Below are 20,074 nucleotides of genomic sequence, written 5' to 3' on the forward strand. Positions count from 1 at the left end.
AAACTTTATGTTGGGCGGCGTTGCCACGTTTTCCACTTATTTTAACATAATAAAAAATTATTTTAAAGATTAATTTTAACATAATAGCCCCCTCTTTGAAGGGATGCCTTCAAAACAGCTTATTGTAGAAATTTACTTGATAATATATACCTATGTTTACAAAGTCTATCACTGTATTAAGATTGCAATAAATCGATTTAATTGTCTATGTCTTCTTGTCTTGGTAATGGACACAAATGTCTGATGGAACGAATAATTAGTCCCTTATGGGTTTGGACTTCAGCAACTCTTGTAATGCCGTCTCTTCCGGGAAATACTAAGTTTCCTAATTATTCCCATTGGCCATTGGCATGGTGGATATAGGGTGTTTTTTATTAAGACTAAAGTGCCCACAGAAATAGTTGATGCGGCGTCTTTCCACTTGTACTGCTGATGTAGTTGAGAAATATATTGTCTTGAAAATCTTCGCCAAAATTGTTGGTAGAGTTTCTGGATGTGTTCTAATCGAGTCAAACGATACTTGTTGGTATTAGTATAGTCAATGTTGGGAATGGAGGTCAGAACTCGACCTATTAAGAAATGGGATGGTGTAATGGGTGACAAGTCATTAGGGTCATTTGATTGCGCAAACAATGGTCGAGAGTTTAATATACCTTCGATTTGTATCACTAAGGTGCACATTTCTTCGTAAGTCACATTATTATTAATAAGAGCTCGCTTCAAATGAAATTTGCAACTTTTAACGGCTGCTTCCCACAATCCGCCATAATTTGGGGTGTACGGAGGAATAAACTTCCATTGTATATTATATTGACTGGTAGAATTGACAATAGAGGCCTGATTGTTAAATAAAAATTTACTAAGATCTTTCAATAAGTTGTTAGTGCCGTGAAATGTAGTTCCGTTATCGGAATATATTATTTTGGGAACACCTCGTCTAGATACAAAGCGTTTTAAGCATACTAAGAAATTGGAAGTTAAATCAGTTACTATTTCGCAATGTATTGCCTTAGTGCAAAAACAAACGAAAATAGCCAAATAACATTTATTAAGTTTAGCTCCTTTACCTGGTTTGTTCAAAATATAGAATGGGCCGGCATAATCAACTCCGGTCACTTCAAATGGAAGCGTAGGCCTAATTCTTTCATTCGGTAGGTTTGACATTGGACAGGAAAATGGAATAGGATTGAACTTGAAACAATTCACGCAATTTCTCACCACCAACAGGCCAGTAGAATTGTCGAACCGAACTTAATAGTAGTTGTGGTCCTGGGTGTAACAATTAACTATGTTTATGATTAAAAATTAGCTTGGTAAAATTGTGTTTACTTGAGAGTAAAATTGGATGTTCGATATTAAATGGTAAGTAAGTATTTTTTAATCGTCCCCCAACTCTGATGATTCCTTTCTCATCAATAAAGAGCGCTAATGAGGCAAATTTATGTTTAGCATCTAATTGCTTGTTTTTACGAAGTAATTCTAGCTCCTCGGAAAATGATTCCATTTGAGATAATTTAATTAAAATAGTATTGGTGTTTTCCAATTCTTCAACTGATAATGGGCCAATACCTTTGGTATCAGATTTTCGTGCATTATTGATAAAACGCATACAATATGCTGTGACTCTTTTTAATCGTTGTAAACAAGAGAATTTTGTAAATAAATCTCAAATTTTTGTATGTTGTGATATGACCGAAATAGTTTTAGATTTTCTTAGTTCTGGGAGATCGTGTTTAGAAATTGAAAAATTAGTAATTGGCCAATCTGATGATTGTAACAATAAAAATTGAGGTCCTTTCCACCAAATTGCACTTGACATCAGCATTTTAGGCATTATACCTCGAGATGCTAAATCTGCAGGGTTTTCCTTAGTACTAACATACCTCCAATTTTCAATGTTCGTGAGAGATTGTATTTTAGATACGCGATTAGCAACAAAGGTCTGTAATAAATTGGGTTCCGTGTTAATCCAACATAGGGCGACTTGAGAATCGGACCACAAACAATAATGAATATTTTTTAAATTGAGGGCATTGACCACAGTATTTACTAGTTGTGCTCCTAGAAGACAAGCACACAATTCAAGTTTTGGAATTGTTATTGTCTTCAGTGGCGACACTTTGGTTTTGGCACATAGTAATTGAACGTTATAATTTCCGCTATCGTCAACACTACGTAAGTATATGCAACATGAATATGCATCTCTCGTTGCATCGCAGAAGCAATGGACATCTGTAAGTACATAGTTTAAATAAATAGCATTTCTAGGAATAGATAATTGATTTAAACTGCCAAGTTCATTCTGAAATCGTTACCAAGTTTGTTCTATATCTTGTGGAATAGGCTCATCCCATCTAATGTGTAGGGACCATAATTTCTGTATTATTAATTTTGCAATAACTATTGAAGGGCTCAATAACCCTAAAGGATCGTAAATTTGAGCAATAATTGAAAGAATGTGACGTTTAGTAATTGTGTTTCGATGGGTAAATTGTTTAATTGTATATTTTAGAATGTCATTTTTATTGTCCCATTGGATTCCCAAAGTTTTACAACTTTCTTTATCACCTATATCTAAAATTGCATTTGAGATATTGTTATCTTTGAAGCCACAAACTACTTGAAAATTATTAGAAATCCACTTTCTTAAAATGAAATTAGCGGATGATAAGACATCATATATGTCTTTGCATAATTTTTGTAATTTTATTAAATCGTTAGAACCGGTCAACAAATCGTCCACGTACATGTCCTTTAGTATTGTTTCACAGACTTTGGGGTATTGATTCATATTGTGTTCCGCTAGCGTCTTAATACACTTGATAGCCAGATATGGAGCTGATCGAGTTCCATATGTAACTGTATTCAAGTGATAAGTGCAAAAGTTACTTTTGGGGTTATCACGCAATAGTATCTGTTGTAAAGGTCTATGCTCTCGATCTATGAGAATTTGACGATACATTTTTGATATGTCAGCGGGAATTTATATGTTCTGAATCGTAAAAGAATGTTTATAATGTCATTCTGAACTTTAGGGCCGATATATTGTAGATCGTTAAGCGACCACCCTGTAAACGTCTTACAGCTTCCATCAAAAACTACGCGTAAACGAGTTGTCGTACTCATTTCTTTTAAAATACCATGATGTGGTAAAAAGTATTTAATTCCATGGGGTTCAATAGTTAATTTAGTCATATGACCTAAAGTTTCATATTCTTGATTAAAATCGGTGTATAATTGTTTAAATTGAACATCCGCGAACCGTTTTTCTAATTTCTTAAATCTTCTAATTGCTTCGGGTTTAGACATGCCCAATAGTTCTGGGGATTGTTTTAACGGGAATTTTACTACAAACTGACCGTTTTCTATGCGGAAAGTATTTTCGTTAAATAAAGACTCACACACAATATCGTCTTGAGATAAAAATTGATTACTACCTTTTATTTCTTCAATTTCCCAGAATTTCTTTAACTGGTCATCTTCAGGAATACGACTTGAAAGGTTACACATGATTGTTTTATTATTATCAATTGGAAGCACACCTGTTACTATCCATCCAAATACAGTGTTAACTAACATATTATTTCCCAATTTTATTTTTTCGTTTAATAACAAATCCCAAAATATATTGGCGCCCAACAATAAATCGACTTCTTGTGGACATCCAAAACTGGGATCAGATAATTGAACATGTTCCGGTATCTTTAATGTACTAGGATTAAAATAAGCAAATGGAATATTACCAGTTATTACAGGGACGACTAAACATGAAATTATATATTCATGATCATTAACGCAAGAATAAAGAGAAATAGAATATTTTTTATTTATATAAGATACAGATTTACCTATTCCAGAAATTGAGTCATTGGTAGGTAACAATGATATATTTAGTAAACTACATAGCCTTTCAGTTATTATATTGGATTGAGCTCCACAATCCAGCAGTGCTCTTATTTGATGAAAATTGCCTTGGTTGTCTTTAATTTGACATGAGACGGTAGATAACAGTGAATTGGCGAAAGTTTCCGCTTTTAAAATCGTGTTTGAATTATTGTGGTTTACAATTACATTCATCGAAGTTGTTGGTTCATTAGAAGGATTATTTGCCGGGGGTACTACATTATATTGTTTGTGAAGCAGTGTATTGTGCTTCCTTTTGCATATTGTACATTTGCCGTGTTTACAATTTTGTTTATCATGACCTGCAAGTAAACAATTTTCGCATAAGTGCAAATTTTTAATTTTATGAATTCTTGTATCAACATTTAAAGCTAAAAACTGAGGACACTTATAAATTGTATGAGCTTGTTTACAATAATTACAGGACAATGATTTATTTGTTGATAAAAGCATATGTACTGGATTGTTCTTATTCTTACTTAAATTGCCTATGGATTTAGTTGATTGTTGAGACTCGTCCAAACATTGTAAAATGTCAGATTTGTCTTTCAAGAAATTCATAAATTCGTCCAAAGTTGGTAATTCAGAATGATATTTCATTTCTTTCCAGTCACGAATCGTATTTTTGTCCAATTTATTGGACACAATATAAATAATAAAGGAGTCGTATAAAATATCTTTAGTTAACTCTAAGCCTTCTAGCGATGTTAAATGTTTAGAAATTTCATCTAATAACTTACGGAATTGTATATAATTTTCTCTAACAATATTTTGCACACTTAGAATAGACTTGAAATGGCTATCGATTAAGAATTGTTTTTTATCAAATCTTTCACCTAAAAGGTTCCAAGCTCTTTCAAATGGTTTGTCTGTACTGTCTAAACCTTCAATAAATCGAGAAGCGTACCCTTCTAGAGACGCCTTTAAAAACTGAAATTTCTGATTCTCATTCAAATTTGTATTGTCACATATGATAGATAGTTTTAAAATTGGTTTTAAATTGAAGCCAATGATGAAACTCTCCATCCAAAGCTAGGTAATTTTAACTTTGGTAATAAAACATTCTGAAGAGGATCAAAATTATTCGACGAAATGTTGTTAACTGAATTTGAATTTTGTTCAACGCTTGTATCTAGACGTGGTTGTAAAGTTTGTATAAATTGTTTCAAAAAATCAAAAGCAGCATAATATCTATCTTGAAATGTATCGCGTTCATTGAATTGTTCATCTAAGTCATCCTCTTTACATTCAGACTCTATAATCGATTGGATTTTGTCAAATTCATCTAATAAATTTAAGTGATTGTCGTATCGCATTTGTATTTCATTAAATCCTGAAACTGCTTCGTTAATTTTATCTATGAATTTTTCTAATAATGTAAGTTTTTGTTTAATTGTACCTCTTTTACGGTATAAAATTGTGAGGTTAATATTCTCTATTGGGGGCATTATTGCAGTTTAAATTGTAATTTATTATCAAAAAATAACCTACGACAGAAAATTGCACCTTAATTGTGATGAAATAGCTACTTCAATTGCTTAACATTAATTGTACCTTCTTACTAGGCTTAAAATTGTAAGTAAAGTAGTAATTTGTATCTTTTAAAATAATTGCATGTGATTTTTATAAATCAAACTAATGAAATTGTATTATAAATTGCCTAGACTGAATAGAAAATAAATTGTATTATTATAAACTGTTCAATTGAAAATTGTAAGAAAAAATACGTCGCATATCTTGTTGCGATGTAAAATACCGCTAAAATTGTCTTAACACATTTAAATTGTCATTTTTATTGAAATAATTGAATCAATTTTCAATAGTTTATTGAAGAGTTTCGACCATTTTCTGATTAAATAGAACAAATGATCCTAAGATAAAGGAAAAAATAGAATAAAATAGGAATTGTATGGATAAGTACCTGAATTGCAGTCGTTCAGTCAGTTAGTCACTATCGCTTGTTACTTCGCTCGATATTTTTCTTCGCCACTTCTCTGGGCCACTGGACACACTCGATTGTTGTTAAATTTCAGATAGTTTTTACACTGTTTAGATATTTTTCTATCTTATATTTATCTGGATCGAAGACCAAAATGTTTAAAATTCTTTGCTGGTTCAAATAAACTAATTGTTGATGTGTGGACTGTATTATTTATTAATAATATTAAAACATGTGTTAGTTGGGTTTTAATGGCGATATAACAACAACACATTTCTAATTAATACAAAAAATAGAAAAAAAACTTTATGTTGGGCGGCGTTGCCACGTTTTCGACTTATTTTAACATAATAAAAAATTATTTTAAATATTAATTTTAACAATTTACGTTGACCAAAGAAGGTTTCTTATAAGTGCAAGTGGCCATTTTCAGAGCATTAAAAAGGTTTCGAGAGGCATGAAGATATCAGGACAAATCCATGTAACTGATGCAAATCAGGATTGACTTATGGTACTTCAAGCGCGAAGACAAAGGTTTGATACATCAACTTCGGTTCGCCAAGAAGTTGTGTGCCGCTATCAATAAGATATAAGCAATGATGAGACGACTTAGTACTTCGATTAAAGGCTCGGCGCCTAACACATAACGACAGATTTCAAAAGACAGATCAGTATAGGTGATAATTCAAAGACGTCTGTCGCTTTTTTTGTTAAAGAAAATTTTAAGAGATAGAGAAATAGAGTCTCTGTGGGATGGCATTGATAGTCGTTCTGAATAAATTCGTGTTAAGCGAAATAAGCAAATAACGAGTAGCTTACGGTTATTCGACTACACAAAACAAACTTTTGTGGGTGAAGGTGCAAAATGAAGAGGTGGTTTCGTTGACAATACGTAATCATTTACAATAAGTAATCATTTTGCTTTCGAGGTGTAAAGATGTGCCTAACAATGATATTCGAAAGTCAAAAGTGCGAAAAAAGAAGATAAGAAATGGCTATCATTATCAAGCAAAAAGTAAGCAAATTTATATATAAATAAATAAAGAGATGAAATAAACTAATTTACACAGTGATCAAAATAGATAAAATACGGACATACTAAGAACTATTGTCGTAAAACATATCAAGATGGCCGCGTCGGGGAAAAAGCCTCCCGATCGCCCAGGGATAAAATTATATAAATGCCATGAAGACACTAAGTTTGAATCAGTAGTTTGTGTTATTTGTGAATCAGTATATCATTATAATGATTTTGTGAGAAGAAAATATGGAACTCAAATAAGTGATTGTTTAGTAGTTTGCAAAGAACATAAAGAGGTAAACCTAGCCTCAATTGGTGACCACGTGTTAACACAAGAAGCGAGAATTCTAATAGCTCAAATAAAATGTAATGCATAAGCCGAAACATTGAAAAGAGAACAACTATATACAAAAAAGGTAAAAAGTCTAGAAAAGAAAATAAATGAACAAGAAGATATAATTAAAGAAAGTGAGAGAGAAATTAATGAACAGCAACAGCAGTTAACACAGCTGGGACAACAACAAACTTTAAATAGTAAATTAAGACAAAACAATTATGAAGATATGGATCTAGACGGCACAGTTCATGATAAATCAGTTTTTGAAAAGGCAGAAATAGAAACTTTGGAAATGGAAGTAGATCTACTAAAAAAATTGAACCAAGAATTAGAAGACAAGAATAATCTATTAAAGGAATTACTTAATAAAGAGAAAAAAAGTGAAAATAGAAATCTCAATGCTAATACTTTTGCGGAAGTTACTGCAAGAAACATATTAAAACCAAAAATAGCACACAAAATAACGATAAAGAAAACAAATGAGGAAGGAACATTAAAAGAATTAAAACAAAAAGTAGCAAAATGCCTAATAAGTCAAAAAATGATACAAACAAATAAAGTCTATGAAAAGACAGAGAAAAATGAAATAATAGTAAGTGTACGAGATAATCATAGTGTGGAAAAAGCTGTGGAAATTGTAACCTCTAAACTAGCTGATATATGTGATATCAAAATTGAAGAGGTCAACAAACCGAAGTTAAAAATAGTGGGAATTCAAGATTTTGATAAAATGAGCAAAGAGCAAATTCAAGAAGACATCAATCAAAGAAATTATTTCAATGTAGAGAATGGATGTACAGTATTACATATGTATACTAATGACAAAAAAGGAACACAAACAGTTTTAATAGAGGCACCTGCCGAAGTATATAAGAGCATTAGAGATAACGGAAACAAATTATACATTAGAAATCAAAAGTGCAGAGCATATGATTATATAGACGTAAAACCATGCTATAACTGTGGTATGCTAACTCATAAAGGACAGAAGTGCAAAAACAAAGCCACGTGTCTGAGATGTGCTGAAAATCATATAACCAAAGAGTGCAGAAGTGAAGAGGTTAAGTGCATGAATTGTGAGTATAGCAACAACAGATATAATACAAACTATCAAACAGACCATGAAGCAACGGATCACGAGAAATGTAAAATATTCAAAAGAAAAATAGAAAAGTATATTGACAATACCGACTACAGAGTGAGACCTGATGTGATGACTGCCGTAGGTAAAGTAGGAAACTACTACAACAAGATGATGTATGTAAACAAAGCCAATCTGTCTCCACGTGCACTTAATAACTTAAATAATAGACCAGCAATTCATAACCGACATGATTAATGATATTGTAGATGAAATACAAAATGAAATTGTACAGCAGGCTGTAGCATGCGATGACTTAGAGGCTCTTAATAATAATTTAGATACCAAAGACAATATTTGTATGTATGTTAATATTAGAAGTTTAAATGCAAATTTTGAAAAATTACAAATTCTAATTGAGAGCCTCACCGTATATTATAGTGTGTGCCGAATCATGGAAATTAGAACATTGTCAATATTATAAACTAAATGGTTATAACTTATATTATAATAACAGTGCTATAAACAGGTCGGATGGTGTTGTTATTTACGTTAAAAAGAATATAAGTCAAACGACTGACATTATAGAAGTAGGAAGATTAAAAATTCTGAACACAATAATTAACCTAAGTAGCAACAGCATATTAGAAATATCATCTTTGTACAGATCTCACGATCTTAGCTGTACAGAATTTATATTAAATCTGAAAAATTATTTAAGAATTAAAAAGAATGTTAAAAATCATTTTATAATTGGTGATTTTAACATTAATATATTGAAATGTGATAATATAAGCGAAGAATTTCTAAATAATTTTGTAGATCATGGTTTCCTCCCGGGCTTCACAAGCGTAACGAGACCTTTTGATATGAATAGCGAAGGTGGAACGTGCATTGACAATATTTTTATTAAAACAAATGAAAATATTAATGCCAAAACTTTTAAATTAAATATACCAATGCCAGACCACTTTCCACTTTTTGTTGAAGTCAGGAGATCTCTGACAAAAGTAGATAAGGAGAAAAATGATAAACAAGTATACAATTACAAAAAACTAGCAAACATAGCAAGTACAATTGATTGGTCACAGTACAAGAAATATGATCCAAATGAAGCGATAAACTTAGTAACACAAGAAATACAAAGCTGTCTTAAAAAATCTGAAATTGTAATGACCAATAAATGTAAAAAAAGTAAAAATTTACCTCGAAAAACTTGGATTACGAAAGCAATTGTAAAATCATGTGGAAAAAAGGAAGCATTATACAAACAGCTAAAATTAGATCCTTTCAATGAATATTTAAAAAGCAAATACAAAAATTACGTCAAAATATTGAATAGAATTATAAAAGACGCTAAAATCAATCACGAAAGAAAAAATATTGAACAAAATATTGAAAACTCTAGGAAATTATGGACAATAATTAACTCTAAGATAGGGAAGAATAGATCTCATGATAAAAGTAGTATAACTGAAATTAAAACTTCTAGCAATGAAATAGTCAGGGACAAAAGAAAATTGCAGACATAATGAATTCTCACTACTGCAGTATGGGAAAAGAAATGAGTAAAAGTATAAAAACTCCAAATAACAAAACAATAACCTTACCGCAAATGAATGCAAATTCAATCTTTATAAAACCAACAAACAAAGCGGAAGTTTTGAAAATAATTGAGAATTTGAAAAACAAAAATGGTGGTATTGATAAAATAAGTGCCAAATCTATCAAGATAATATCTAGTCTAATAAGTGATACGCTAGCAAGTATATTTAATAATTGCATAGATAAACCAATTTGGCCAGATGCACAAAAACTTGCTGAAGTGATTCCTATTTTTAAATCTGGTAGTAAACAAACAATCGAAAACTATAGACCAATATCTTTAATATCCAATATTGCCAAAATTTTTGAAAAAATTATTAGAGAATATCGGATTTCATAACAAAAAATAAAATACTGAGTTCAAAACAATTCGGTTTTATCAAAAATAAAGGGACGAAAGACGCGCTAAACTATATTACAAATAAAATATATGAGAATTTAGACAAAAGTACTCCGATAGCAATAACTAATTGATCTAGCAAAAGCTTTTGACACTGTCAATCATGAGATACTGCTGGACAAATTGTCCGCATACGGTATAAGAGGAAAAGCCAATAATTTAATAAAAAGCTATTTAATGATAGAAAGCAAAAGGTCAGAATAGGTCAGGATACTAGCGATTTCGAAAACATAGACACAGGAGTACCACAAGGTACAATTTTGTGTCCTTTGCTATTCATACTATATGTAAACGATTTATTGATAAGTATGCCTGATAATATAGTATCTTATGCGGATGATACCGCAATCTTTTCTATAGGTGAGAATTGGGAAAATGTGGAATCATCAATGAATATATATCTTGAAGAAGTAGCAATATGGCTTGCATTGAATAAATTAACATTAAACATAAAAAAACGGTATATGTTGCCTTTGGAAACTATTGTATTAGTGTTCCAAAAGAATTAAATATAACTATAAATAATGAAAAGATACAAAGAGTCGATAAATGTAAATATTTAGGCATCATTTTTGATTTTAATCTCAGATGGAATGAGCATATTGAGCATACTATTAAAAGAACAAGATATCTACTTTTTTTTCCATAAATTATCAAAAATTATGACAACAGATACACTATTGATGATTTACTACGCATTTTTTCATAGTATAATAAGTTATGGCAATATTGCATGAGGTGGTGCATATAAAAGTATTTTGCAACTACTGCAAAATCTTCAAAATAGGATACTTAAAATAATAAGTAAAAATTCTTTTCCACAAAACAAACCAATAAATCTTACACAAATGTTTGCACTAGAAAATCTCAAGTATCATTATAACGTATTAAAAAATATATACTTAAACTCGAGCAGTACTACAAGACGTAAATTAATACAGCTTCCAAAAACATACAAAACTGTAAGTAATAAAAATAACAAAATTAAAGCAATAAATATATTTAATATGTTGCCAAATGAACTAAAGAACTAGATATAAGTATGAAAGCTTCTCACAAAAAATTAAAAGATTGGATTATTGAAAATATATATATATATGTAATAGCTAATAAAGTAAGAAGAACGATCTCAAAGATATAGATTATTGATTGTAAAAGATAGATTAAATGGGTAAAGTTAAAGAACTGGGTTTTAGTTTTAACTTATGGGTATTATATTTCGAAAATATATATATTAAGATAAGACTTGATCCTGTTAAAGATATTAACAGATGATCTAAGTCTATAAAACTAAACAGGAATTATACCGACGTTGATTAAAATAAGTATTATTGTATTGAAAATTTTTATATACTGTTACATTATACAAAACATGTTGTATTAGTTTTAAGTTAGTTGTAAGGGGAACAAACATGGTCAGGAGGGTCTTGCCATGCTTGTCTCGCGTCTCCAGACTGGCGAACAGGAAACTCGTTTTCCTCTGTCGGATTACTTTGTGATTTTGTATTATTTTGTAATGTAATGTACTGTTACTCTGTTATATTTATATATATATATATATATATATATATATATATATATATATATATATATATATATATATATATATATATATTGTAAAAATGTTTAAAATTCAATATCAACGTCAATTTGAATATTGCATTCTATGAGTATCAAAAATCACCGGAAATTTTAATTAATTATTTCCCAGACGATGAATACATAAGTATTCGAAAGCTCGGAAAACATATTAAAGTTAGTCCACTTTGGTGTTTCCTTGCCACGTTCCCTATAAAAATTTGAAAATATGTCTTCATTTTGCTAAGGAGCATGTAATAAATTTTATTATATCTAGTTTATAGAAAAAATGTATAATAATCAACCGAGATAATATGAGAACTCATATAGGTTTGTTAATTACATTATACTCAACACCCACGATATTCTCCAGATCTGACACCTTCCAATAATTTTTTTCTGGTCTGATTAGGTCAAGAAGGTAGATATTATGCTATTGCCAAATCCTCTAAACTGTAAGCGTCGTTTCATATGCATGCTTTTTGGAAACAATCATCGATAAAGATCTGAATGTGAGGAAAATAATCTAGATCGTTAGGTAACTGAACAGATAAATCGGGTTACATGATAGGATACTGCCTAGAGATCGTGGGAAAGTACGCTGCTCTGAGGGTTGTGCGACGTTCGAAACTATGATAAAAATCTCGTTCTGGGCTAGGATCAGCAATCAACCGATAGGTGATCTAGCTGATCCAGGATCTTAGTTTCCGAAAAGTACTATTATGAGCTTGAGTTAAAACTCCACAAACGTATACATAAGCTATCATTGTACCTATTTACTTTCATAAATTGAAGATTTTCCACTCTAAACGTGCGGTATTAAAAAATTTTTATAATACAGGGCTTCATATATTTGTCCAACAGCCAATTTTTTTTCAGTATCATAATTTTTTAGGGAACCTCAGATAATATATATAAAATCTAATGAATTCAGAATAAAATCAACTGTAGGCAAATATTTGATATTTTTTGAAAATGTATTTACTGAGATGTTTTGAAAATATAATTTTCTTTATCAAATGCATATTATGATACGAAAAATGTATAGCACTTTAAATAAAAGTTTAGAATACTACATTTTTATTTATCAAATATGAATCAGTTGAAAAAAATTATGCCACCGATTATAAATGAATAGTTGCGAAATTATTTTCGAATCATCGGCCATATTTTTTATAAAAAACAGCATAAACAATAAGTTATAAAGTGATCTTGTATTGTATATCAATTAGTATAATTGGAAAAAGTCATTAGAAAATAAATCGAGCGAACCTGGGCAATTAGATGTTTCTATGCATTTTTGTAGAGTAGGGCATTTTTTAAAATAATAAAAAATCATTTAATGTAAAGCCTTTAAAGGTGATTTTCATTTTTGCAGAAACTTGCCTCTTTCAAACGTTCACCATCAACAAATTACTCACTCAATTTATAAACTGCCACTGACTTCACAATAACAAATACCATTTTGACAAACACAAATCATTGACGCCACCTTTCGTTCGATTGTAGAAACAAGGCAACCCTCGTAATTGCATTCGAGGGCGATACAACGATTACAGCGGTCATACCTGGATACAATTTTTATAGTACGGCAGTAGATTTAAATTATTTTGTTCTTTTTAAGACAGTCGATGAAAATTATACCACGTTAATTCCAAAATACTTAAGCCAACGGACTTTTACGTGATTCTATGTTTTGGAGACGCTTCATCGCTAATTGCCGATTAGACTCTGTTGTGAAATGATAGAGCCATATCGATGCGAAAAAGCTCTCTCGTTGTTGTGTTTGGTCGATTGTGGGCGGCATGGCACACCTTTCGAATGGAGCTTTCACATACCCAAATATTTATTCACGATATACCCAACACGTTCCTTCGATATATTTAGGGTCTCAGTTATTTTAATCAGCCTCACTTTACGGTTACTCGAAATTATTTTATAGACTTTTTAAGGTTTACGTCGGTGTCTACTTCGTGCATCATTTACAAACCATTTTTCAATGGTTGGTTTTCCTCAGGTAAAGCCCGAATAATGTTGCCAAGCGTTGTCTTTAACAGAACTTTTTTGTTAAAAAGAAATGCTTCATTAAGACACTAAATACCTTTTCATCAATTTTTGTAAACTAACAAAAGCTGTTACCCTCGAAATGCAATAATTCATAAAATAATAGTACAACGGCTGTCAAATTCATACACTTGTCTTTTGAAGGTTAGAGCTAACTAAAAATCATGGATTTAGTACAATAGCGCTATCTATGTGTTAGCCTACGAACTTTGCAATCCATCTAATAATTATTAATAAAAATACTATGTTCAAGTATTCAAAGAACATCATTTGAAATACATGATAGATTGCTCTTTTTTGTAGTAATTGAAAAGTCTGTCTCCAGTCTAAATGTTAATGATATTAAATGATTATCTACAAAATTATTAGTGACATCAACAAAAATGTAATTTATCTCAATTTCACATAAAAGAACATCTCAGTAAAAACATATTCACTAATACCCTAAAGCGACACTTAATCATACAAGAAAATAAAACTTTTTACTTACTCATCATGCAGTGAGTCACAGACGAAGAGCAGAATAGTTTAAAAAAGAGGAAGAAGAGCACACATGAAAAAAAGTGTCGACAATAGATAAGAACGAGACAAACATTAATCAAAACTTAACGCTTACCGCCAGTCATTTGAGGCTCCCCTAACTGTACGTAGAAAAGCACGTCTTTTTCATAGCTATCTTCCTCTATTATTTTCAGCAGGATGCTTTTCCTAGAAAAGAAATTTATATCGGTCGTAAATTATAAGATTACCGGTAACCCTCTTCTACATATAAAAATTTTTGGAAAATTATATTACGCTTGACAGAAAGTAAAAACGTTTTTGAGTGAAACATATGCACTATTCACAGGAAGATACTGAAATTTTGTTCGATTTCATTTTTTTTGTCAAATGGAGCTCGGTTAATAGATAATCAAATAGACAAGTAAAATATAAAGTGGTCCATTAAGAACAGAACAATAAAAATATTTCAAAATTACGTGGACGATTTTTCTTCAAATTTTCTCTTGCAAAAAGGACCTCCAGCTTACTTTACGTGGAATATTCGAACAAATGTAGTCCGGCAAAAAGTATTGTATAAAACTGCCAACTTTGCTTACAAAATCTGCCTTAGTGGAATTTTATTATTCACAAAAAAACAAGACGTTATATGTTATATGATGTTATGTATGTTATGTATGTTATATGATGTTATAAAAGAATGACTTTGTACTGATATTAGGTATATTTCGAATTCTGAATTATTCCTTTCACTAAAATGTAAACAATACATTCATATTAAAATAATAATTATTCTCATATCTCATTGCAAGGACTAGAAATCATAGTGATACGGAGTGTATAATAAATGAATTATATTTTTTTTTACTTTATGAAGTTTACAGAGAAATCAAGCCAATTATTAGTTTTCAATTTTCGTTTCAAGATAATTGAAAAGTGTCAATTCCTTCACTTCCGAGTTTTTTTTTAAATCTCAAATTTCCCTGCTATTGACATTCTCATTCCATTCCATTAAAATCAATCCATTCAATAATCTGCAAAAAAAATTAAATTTTTACATTTTTAAATCTCAATTCTTTATGAAAACTCTTCTTTATCAAAGGCTACTAAAATCGAAAACCTATTCAAAAGTGAAGCTAATTTCTTCTCCAGCAAAAAGAGCATTGAATAGAAAGAACCCATTCGGAGGAAATCCCTTTCACTGGAATCCATCGCTATTGAATTCTCTCTGTTCATCAAAATAAACGAAAACTTTTAAATAGCAACGTGGCACTTGCTAGAGTCTTTATTTGCTAATGATTATTGAATTGTACTCAGTATATGAATTTGAATGAGGTTAAGAATAATTATACCCTGTTTTAAATGGTTAGTGAATTTAATTATACTGACTATTCAAGAATTGGATAATTCTTTCAGTGAAAATATGACACATTTTAGTGAAATCTCTCATTTATGCATCCACTTTTTATTTGTGCTCTTTTCGATTCGAAATTTGGAAAATGTAATATAGTATTCACCATATTCTGTAAAATTAGAAAATGGGTCACATATGTTTGTTTCCTTTGCAGCTTTTTCTCGTGTAGGTACTAAACTTTGTGTTTAGATATAAAAATTCATAATTCATGAGTACGTCTAAGTATAATCTTCAAAAGAAATGTATAAATTTTTGTAGTCATTTTATACGACAATATGACCGAAATTTTAAACAACGCTATATCAATTATTATTTATTTTATTATATTATTATTATATTATATGATATTAATGTAAAATCGACTCGCTGGAAAATTTTTCTTCTATTGATGTTTTTTGATATTTAGAGAAAATGGAATGTAAAAGGATCACTTTTTCAATCTATAAATTTGAATTTTTACAAAAAATCATTGTATTTACTCAAAGTTAACCACCTTTACAAAGTCTATTAGTGACAAAATACATATCTCTCTGATACCATTTTATTTAAAAGCTCTGGAATTGAACCTAACAACAGTGGTTGGTGTAGTACATTGCTAAAAGCCTTTTCGAAAATGATATACGTCTATATTCTAAAAAAATCAAGGAGAACCTGATAGACAGTTTCCTTCGTTTTTAGTATAGCTCCAGAAGTTCCAATATGTAATTACCTATCCACAAAATAGCGCTTAAGCAAGGTGTGCTAAAAAAACTGTTTCATTAAAAATAAAGCAAAAAGGTAATGTGAAATTTTAATCAATCTCAAAAGTACTACCATTTGATAGTAATGTATTTATCCCAATGACTGGAAGCATTGAATTTGCTTTTAGTAGCAGTCTGCAGCAAAAAATTTGCGAATTAAAAGAGATTTGTGATATGGTACGTTGATATGATGGACTGTTTGTCTATTTTTGGACCATATTAAACTGATTTTAAAAGCTATGAAGCTTCTTTGTCGCTTTTTTTTCAACACCACAAACAGCTTAACACTAAAGTGTCTATATTAACACACTGACAATCCAGAACAGGCTAAAACTGTTGGTGTCAGCACATGAATGTATGAATTTTAGTAAAAACATATGCAGGATTAGAGGCGAAGTTCCTGCTGCTAATATGGGAGCGTCATCTTCCGAATATACCTCAAGTTACTCTCACTGTGTCCAGTTTGATTTATAGACACGTGCTGAATTGTTACGCAAAAACAATCGTTAAATGGTTGGTACTAGACGGACACTACAGCCACACTCGAAGCATAGATGTAATAAGGCTAGCCAGTGATAATCACATCTACATCATTTCTCTCCCACCACATGCTACCCACAAATTACAGCTTTTAGACAAAACATTTATGGGTGACTTCAAGGCTTATTATAGCGAAAAGATCAGGTGCTGGATACGTGAAAATAAAAAGGCTATTTCTCAAATTGATCCAGCAGAACTAGTGAGGAAAGCATTTTTAAAATCCCAAACTGCCGAAATAGCATCAAATTGATTCAGAGTAACAGGGATTTTTCCATTTAATCGTAATATTTTTTCTGATGCTGAACACACACATCGGTGAGCAAATTGAAGCAGAAAAATCTTGCAATACTTTTCATTTAAATTAATCACTGGAGGAGGATCTGGACAATCAGCCTCAACAAGGCTGCTCGAAGGACATAGGGCCTCGACAAGAAGACAATACTGGACCACAATTTGCAGCAAATATGGTAGGAAGGTCAAAGGTAGCTGGTGCAGCTGAATGTATTTCAAAGAATAAAGCAGGGCCCTTGAAAAATTTCGTATCTCCTTTCGACATATCGCCAATACCAACACTGAGAACAAAAACATCGAATCGAGAAAGAAAATTTTCAAAATCTCAAATTATCCCCTCTCGTTACAAAATGGAATTGGAAACATCAATACAAAATATAAGTAACAAGGGAAAGCTGAAACTAAAAATAACAACTTCAAAGGGATAGAAAATCCAAAAGCTGCCAACGCCTGAGAAAAGTAAAACTGCTCGGTTGGAAGAAGAAGAGGAGGATGAAGAAGATTCGGATGATTTTTCTCCAGTTAATGAGGATAACAACATGGAAGAAATTGGTGGCATTCCATACGGGGAAGATGCGGTATGCATGTTTTGCGATGATCATTTCAAGGACGACACAAGAGGTGAACTATGGTTCCAGTGATTATTGTGTAATAATTGGGCACATAAACAATGTGGTGAAGCTGAAAAAGACGCTTATGTCTGCGATTTTTGTCACTAATTTGTGCTTTAAGTTCAACTTTTTTTGTTTCAAAAATAAAGGTGTTAATTGGCATTTGACTACTGTTTCAAAATATTTTAGTCCCTGGCCCATATTCCAATCACCTTAGACCTGAATGAGAAATTTCCACTTTTGAGTTATGTATTTTTTATGTGCTTCTATATTGTATTAAACGTAAAATACTACAACAATCTCTCGAGATACATGTATGCTGAATTTTTTATTTATAGGAATATATTATTTTCAGTTATTATCAAATATATGAAGGGGGGCCCATATTCGGAATTTCTCCTCTAATAATTGAAGCCATTCGTTCAATGTATTTAATGATTACGCCACGTATTTGTCGTAATTAACAATTATATAGATTAAAATGATCAGATTTGTGAATGATACACTTAAGAATCTTATAATTGCAGTCCTAATTTGAGAGTTGATTGAAACAACGTTAATTATCTTAATTAGAGTAACTAAACAAGCCTTTCTGTCGCCTTAAATATAGTGTAAAAATATTTTTTGTTCCCCTACTACGTAATGTCCTTCACGAGGGTATATAGTGTTCGTGACTTTGATGTTGTGCTAGATTGTAAATCATATCTCTATATATCTGCACGTCAAATAAGGGTGAAAAATATACTGAAATCTTCGTATCACACAAACTGATATGCTAAGAAAAAAATCATGTTTCATTGACATTAGTCAACGTTAACAATTATGAGCTACATATCGTAGAGACACCCACTCCGACCACCCTAAAAATATTATAATAACTTGACAAAATATTTGAATGTTTTAGAAAATAGTCCGTTAGTTTTTGCAACAGTTGTCGTTTAACCAATGAGTCAAATCAAGGCAATAACAGCATTGTTTAAGAAGCATCATCAAGATAAATACTTTTTGGTTCATATTTAGAGAAATGCCTTTTGGTCAACTAAAGAATCAGGTGAGCGATTGTTAGTTTGGTCTCTAATATAACAGAATTTTCAAGAAAATCTAAAAGCACTATAAAATATTCAGACGAGCTTCCGATACTTTTAACTCTAAGAAACAAAGTGTGAAGTAGAATATAGAAAGATAGTGGAGTGTTCAATTATAAGAACCTCAAAAACGCTACATTTCATAATTTAATCAGAGCTTAACGATTTAATAAGACATCTAAATTTATTACAGAGAATTTTTAATTATAAAATTGTATATGAGTTTCCTTCAGTCGGACGTTAATGTTAGTACTTACCGCAAGCGTCGTACTTCCTTTATCGATTTAAATTTTTATTCAACCAATGGAGACTTAGTCTATTGTTCTGAAGTTGACGGTATGATAGGTAAGATGGATAATTAGTATATAGCATTAGCAACTCTATTGACTCGTCTTTGTCAAATTTAACACCATTCCTACCAGGATCGTTTTTAAATTATCAATTGGAATTTCCTACATTCAACTTAAGTGATTCGTCTTTAAAGTTTACGAATTTTTCTTATATATATATATATATATATATATATATATATATATATACTACTTGCCTAGCTAATGCCTCGACGAATATTGAATTACAACTCCTCTGAAGAGTGTGATGTAAACCTTTTTGTCGATATTAACATCCCCAATGGCTCACAATTGCAAGGATATGGTGTAACTACTGATTAGTTTGGACGTTATTATGTCTCATCAGGGCAGTTTAACACTTCTCGTTTGGGCTTGAGACCTGAATATTCGTCGAGGCATTTAGCCAGGAAAGTAGTTGTTTCCTCCTTTGAAGATCGGCGGAATACATTTTCAAAATATTGAATTTCGAAATTATTTCAGAGATGAATAGTAGAAATCCTTTATTTTGATACATTTCACACACCTCATTCACCATCGAAATCTATATTATCGGCGACTACGCTAGATTTCTACCTGACCAACGGTTCGAAGTTGGAAGTGAGGATGGCGCCCCTTAG

General features: G+C 31.0%; 1 protein-coding gene across 3 annotated transcripts in view; it reads right to left on the reverse strand.

Annotated features, from left to right (window-relative positions):
* The window catches only part of LOC130451849 (sodium/calcium exchanger 3), an 83,709-nt gene that overhangs the window by 35,115 nt on the left and 28,520 nt on the right, over positions 1-20,074 (reverse strand). For all 3 annotated transcript variants that reach the window (XM_056791164.1, XM_056791163.1, XM_056791162.1), the window contains one exon: positions 14,545-14,636. In XM_056791164.1, the coding sequence (XP_056647142.1) occupies positions 14,545-14,636 (92 nt within the window). The remainder of the gene's footprint in view (positions 1-14,544; positions 14,637-20,074) is intronic.

Source organism: Diorhabda sublineata, chromosome X, assembly GCF_026230105.1.
Source record: "Diorhabda sublineata isolate icDioSubl1.1 chromosome X, icDioSubl1.1, whole genome shotgun sequence".
Classification (NCBI taxonomy): Eukaryota; Metazoa; Arthropoda; class Insecta; order Coleoptera; family Chrysomelidae; genus Diorhabda; species Diorhabda sublineata.